At 31.3% G+C, this 6000-nt stretch overlaps 1 protein-coding gene and 1 long non-coding RNA gene across 2 annotated transcripts; both read left to right on the forward strand.

Annotated features, from left to right (window-relative positions):
* Window positions 1-1816: 1816 nt before the first annotated feature.
* LOC150025723 (uncharacterized) lies at window positions 1817-2402 on the forward strand. Its single transcript, XM_090304304.1, has 2 exons — window positions 1817-2251; window positions 2352-2402. The coding sequence occupies exons 1-2, from the start codon at window positions 1817-1819 to the stop codon at window positions 2400-2402; spliced, it is 486 nt and encodes a 161-aa protein (XP_090160430.1).
* A 145-nt stretch (window positions 2403-2547) lies between these two features.
* LOC150025724 (uncharacterized) lies at window positions 2548-3659 on the forward strand. Its single transcript, XR_016522872.1, has 3 exons — window positions 2548-2692; window positions 2844-2918; window positions 3640-3659. It is a non-coding gene; the product is annotated as an uncharacterized LOC150025724 (long non-coding RNA).
* Window positions 3660-6000: the final 2341 nt, after the last annotated feature.

Below are 6000 nucleotides of genomic sequence, written 5' to 3' on the forward strand. Positions count from 1 at the left end.
ATGCTCCTGTATTGACAATCCCTGATACCAATCAATCTTTTGAAGTTTTCTGTGATGCTTCCTATCAGGGATTGGGTTGTGTTCTAATGCAGAATAAGAAAGTTGTTGCCTACGCTTCTCGTCAGTTAAAGGTGCATGAAAGAAATTATCCAACTCATGATCTAGAATTGGCAGCAGTTGTCTTTGCTTTAAAAATATGGAGACATTTTCTTTACGAAGTTAGTTTTAATGTGTTCAGTGATCATAAAAGCTTGAAGTATTTGTTTGATCAGAAGGAGTTAAATATGAGGCAGAGGAGATGGATTGAATTTTTAAAAGACTATGATTTCCAGCTAATATACCATCCTGGGAAGGCAAATGTTGTTGCAGATGCGTTGAGTCGTAAAAAGATACAAATGTCTTCGCTTATGATTAGAGAGTTAGCATTGATTGAAGATTTCAGGAGTATGAATGTGGAGGTTTCCATGTCTTCAAATTGCATTAGTTGTAATACACTTGTCATAACTAATGAATTTCTGGAGAAGGTGAAAGAGAAGCAGTTGGAAGATTCAAAATTGAAGAATTTCATGGGCTTATTAAATACTGACAAAGCTAAATACTTCTCTTTAGGAGTGGATGGTATTTTGAGATTCAGAAATAGAATATGCATACCAGAGGATAATGAACTAAAGCAAACAGTGTTATCTGAAGGTCATAAAAGCAAACTCAGTTTACACCCAGGGATGACCAAGATGTATCAAGATCTCAAGAAGTCTTATTGGTGGCATGGCATGAAGAATGATGTGGCCAAGTTTGTAACTGCTTGCTTGACTTGTCAGAAATCAAAGATTGAACATCAACGGCCTGGAGGCATGTTAACTCAGTTAGACATTCCAGTGTGGAAGTGGGACAGTATCTCAATGGATTTTGTTACCCACTTACCACGTACTTTGAGGAAGCATGACTCTGTTTGGGTCATAGTGGACAGGTTGACAAAGACGGCACACTTCCTACCTATAGACTTGAGAATCTCTATGCGAAAGTTGGCCCAAATTTACATAGATGAAATAGTCAGATTGCATGGTGTACCCTCCAACATAGTTTCAGATAGAGATCCTAGATTCACCTCCAAATTCTGGAAAACACTTCAAGAAGCTTTGGGGACTAAACTCAGACTTAGTTCAGCATACCATCCTCAAACTGATGGACAATCAGAGAGAACTATCCAGTCCTTAGAAGATTTGCTTAGGACTTGTGTGTTAGATCATTTGGGCAGTTGGGATGAAATTCTACCATTGGTAGAGTTCACTTACAATAACAGTTACCAAGCTAGCATAGGAATGGCTCCTTTCGAGGCATTGTATGGAAGAAAGTGCAGGACACCTTTGTGTTGGTTTCAGGATGGTGAAAGTGTGTTAATTGGACCATAATTAATACAACAAATCAATGAGAAAGTCAAAATGATTCAGGAAAGATTGAAAACATCACTTAGCAGGCAAAAATCTTATGCAGATCAAAGAAGAAGACCTTTAGAATTCTCTGCGGGTGAGCATGTCTTTTTGAGAGTTACACCGTTCACTGGTGTAGGAAGAGCACTCAAATCCAAGAAATTGACTCCTAAGTTCATAGGACCTTATCAAATTCTCAGGAGAATAGGCCCTGTGGCTTATGAAATTGCTTTGCCTCCTCCTTTAGCTAACATTCACAATATTTTCCATGTATCCCAGCTACGAAAGTATGTACCTGATCCTAGCCACATTCTAGAGTCTGATTCCATTCAGGTCAAAGAAAATTTGAGTTTGGGTTGAAGCAAGAGCTTAAAGAAGTGGTGATTCCTATGTCCATTAGAGATTTTCCTGCTCTAGTGGAGAAAGCAAAACTAGTGGAGAGTTTGAAGAATACTAGCAGACTTGCTAAGCCTCAAGTGGGAGGACCTTCTAAAAGCTTACCTAAATATGAAGATAGAAAGAAACCTTATTTCAGACCTCAATCTTATAGCAGTGGAAGACTCAGTTCTCAATCACCACCTAGTTTCAGATGTTTTCGATGCGGTGGGCCACATGTTGTTAGATTTTGCCCTCATCCAGTGTCAAATGTGACATGTGATAGATGTCACAGGTATGGTCATGCAACAAAAGACTGTCGTGTCCAATTGGGAGCTCCAAATTCTAGCGGAGTGCAGCAAGTACAACAAAATAGTAATAAAAAACCCAAAGCTGCTGGCAGAGTTTTTGCTATTAGTGGAGCTGAAGCTTCACAGTCTGATAGCCTTGTTAGAGTCAAAGAAAATTTGTCTTTTGAAGTGAAGCCAATCAAAATTTTAGATTCACAAGTGAAACAACTTCGTGGAAGAAGTATTCCCATGGTGAAAGTATTGTGGGACCTCACCTCTGGAGATTCCACTTGGGAAATTGAAGAGGTGATACGAGCATCATACCCTAATCTCCTTCTTGGTAAGTTCATTTTCGAGGACGAAAATTTTTGTAGTTGGAGATAATGTAACGACACTTTTTTTTATAAAAAGCAGAAACAGTGTGCCCACTATCACTTTCTTCTTCATTCTTCCAAACCACTTTCTCTCTCTCTCTCCAATTCTCTTCTCTCCCTCTCTCTTAATTTCTCTCCCAATCTTCATCTATTTTAGAATCTGATCATACCACGCTGTAGCAGAGGAGTTAAGGAACATTTCTACCCGATCAGATTTTCAAACAGAGTAAGTTCATTTTTACTCTAAATATCCTTTGTTATCTGTTTTTCCTTAGGATTTAGTCATCAATCTTTGTGGGGTCAGTTGAGAAGTTTAATCCTCTCAACTTATTCTATTATATACTGAAATTTTGTTCTGTTTGGATAATTTGCATTAGGCCCGTAAACCTTGAAGCTTATCCAAACGGTGGGGAATAAAATTCTAAAAGTTGCTTGGAAAGCAAGCAATTGAGGTAAGGGAAGCTAAATTTAATTTTTAATAGCACCCTAGGATAGAAGATCTGAATGCGGAAGGGACGTGGTCCCAATATTGAATTTCTCTTACAGGGGTGTTATTTGTTTATATATTGTGTGTTTGTTATAATATTGTATGACGAAATGGTATGAAATTGAATTCATACATTTGGGATAATGTATGGACTGATGTTTGTTGTGTATTAAGTATTGATGTTGGGATAATGTATGGAGTGATGCTTGTTGTGTATTAAGTATTGATGCCTATGTGGTAACAGAGATCTCCGAGCTTCACTGATGATCTAAGTCACATAGACTAAGATATCAGGTGGTGAGAAGCTGATGGGGGAGTTCATGCACACCGTGACATATGAGATGCACGGCTTGGGTTGTATTGAACTTACCCTGATCCTTTCTGTTGGATTCGCTGGTAATCTTTGGATCAGGTGTTAGTCTCTGGTAGGACTTACTTAATACGGGTCTTCCGGAAGACGTTGTTTGTTGAATATTCTGGATGTGTAGATCCATGTGAGATCTATGTGATTGTTTTAATGTTGGGATTTGAAGAAGATTGTGTAATTTGAGAAATTGATCATGTAACTTGGTTTTCTCTTTGGATTTAAGTGTGTATATTATAAAATTCTATTTTCAGTAGCTTAGCTTACCCTTGCTTTTCTTGCTGTGTTTGAACTGCGATGATTGTACTACGTACACGAGCAGATGACCATACAGGTGCAGGAAAGCCTTAGAGGTTACAGAGTTTTATTTTGAGCTGTGGATATGTAAATATTTGTATTTCTATAAATCCTAATCATGTATTAGGAATGTTTTGAAAAACTCCAAGTTTGTATAGAAACTGGTAGAACTTTTATTGTAATAGTTATATGTAAATTATGGGGTGTTACAATATGAATATAAATACAAATATTTATAAAAAGAAAGTAAACATAAAATAAAAATCTTTATTATTTCTAGATGTCTCTTCTGTACATGTATAATTCACCTCATATTAACTAAAAATTAGGAAAATAAAAAATTAAAATAAGGAAGGTAAGTTTGACTTTATTAAAAACACAAAAGGTGAAAACTATTCATTATAATGATTATTTATATTTAATAAAATATTTTCAGTGTATACTAAAATCAAATAAAAAGTATAAGTTTTATTATGCAATAATTTTACTTATGACAATTATGTAATATGATTAATAAACATTCATAATTTAATTTTGTTTGACATTTCAAAATATATATGATGTATAATAGGTATAAATATTTAAAATTTAATTAATGTAAAAATAATTTAAATACATATTTTTAAAATATATATATATATATCTCTTTAAAGACAAATTATAACAAAACCATCAAATTAATTTAAAAGTGTTAAAAAACTAAAACTATTTTTCATTATGAGATGGATGGCCAAAATACCATTATCTTGATGCATTATTGTGTAATTGAGAGAATTGAAGTAACTCAAACAACAATTTAACTTATATATATAAATGATTTCAGTTCATTTTTTTTTTTTAAAAAAACACAACTTATACAAAAAATTATTTAAATATGGTCTCAATTATTACATAATACATAGGTTTACAAGTGCTTTTATTTTCTAATTAATTATTTTCAACAATAATTAATAATATATAGCGTATTTTTTAATTTTATTATTGTCGTATTTATTTTTACATGTTTAGTAAGAATATAAATATTTTCTTCTTTAGAACTAATAACTATTTTTTAAAATTTGGGTATTTTATATATGTAAAAATTTCAGTAAAGATCATATATAATTAGCTTTAATAATGTTACTGAATTTGATGTAATTTGATTTACAAAACCACAAAATATATATATATATATATATATATATATATATATAAAATACATTATTATTTTATATTTTAAGTTTACTTACAATAAAAAAATTATTCAGTTAAAAAATAATATTATAAATTATAGAGTTCAGTCAATCTTTTGTGTGTATATATATACATGCTCTCTTCCCTTGCATACATAGAAACGTAGAGAAAGCTAAAAAAATCTCAAGCCTCCTTCAAAGAATGAATATGAAATTCACTTTGATGTTGTTCTTTCAAATTATTTGCATTGCTCTTCTCTTAACTCCAGGTAATCGACTTATATATGTTTTGTTTAGCATGTTTTTTAGTTGTAAGTTTTATTTTTGTTGTATTTTCATCTAACCCTTTGTATTGAATATATTGTAGATCTCATTGATTTTTTTAGTATAATATATATAACTATGTGAAATTTTTACATAATCAATTTTATAATTTTAAATTAGAGTTAGAGTTCACTTCTTCTTAATAGAATAAAACATGATATAGTAGTAATCACAATAAGTAAATGGTTATATATGAGTTGATAAAAATAAAAATAAAATTGTTTTTGTATATAATTTGTAATTAGGTTTTATATAAATTTCAGGAAAAAGCGAACCAACACCTCTTGGAACAATTTGCATAGAAGGAGGAGGATGCCCCAACCGTACAAGTTGTCAAAACTTGTGTAAATTTTTTGGTCATCCGAAGGGTGGTTTTTGCCGGTCTCCTGGTGACAAATGTTGTTGCATAATCAATGCTCATTTGTAATACTTTTACAATCACTCTTTTCACTCACAACTTTTCACATAAAAAAGAAGAGTGAAAACATCAATAAATTTGTTTACTTTAATCTACTTCTATCTTTGATTTGATAAAATACATAAATTGTTAGAATAACCAGACACTTTTCCATATTTTATTATTTATAAATTGACCACTATAATTAATGTTTTTTTCTATATAATTTAATAAAAACATCAAATATATATTTTCAAACAATTTTATCTTTCAATAAATTATTGTTATAAATATAGAAAATAATTCATTTGAAAATAAAATAAGAAAAAAAATACGTATCAATCAATCGATTTTTTATATAATTAAAGATTAGTTCTTTTAAATTTAAAATAAAAGATTTTGAAATATTTTTTTTATCAGCTTAAATTATTTATTTAATATACAGATCAGACTTATTTAACATCTAACACCCAAAAATATATTTCACTCTGTG

Source organism: Phaseolus vulgaris, chromosome 7, assembly GCF_051622355.1.
Source record: "Phaseolus vulgaris cultivar YP4 chromosome 7, ASM5162235v1, whole genome shotgun sequence".
In the NCBI taxonomy this organism is placed as follows: domain Eukaryota; kingdom Viridiplantae; phylum Streptophyta; class Magnoliopsida; order Fabales; family Fabaceae; genus Phaseolus; species Phaseolus vulgaris.

Bases quoted from the DNA above. Each gene is read 5' to 3' on its own strand.
- LOC150025723 (XM_090304304.1), top strand. From the start codon at position 1,817: ATGTCCATTAGAGATTTTCCTGCTCTAGTGGAGAAAGCAAAACTAGTG. The intron at 2,252-2,351 runs GTTAGAGTCAAA...CCATGGTGAAAG, and splicing joins CTTCACAGTCTGATAGCCTT to TATTGTGGGACCTCACCTCT.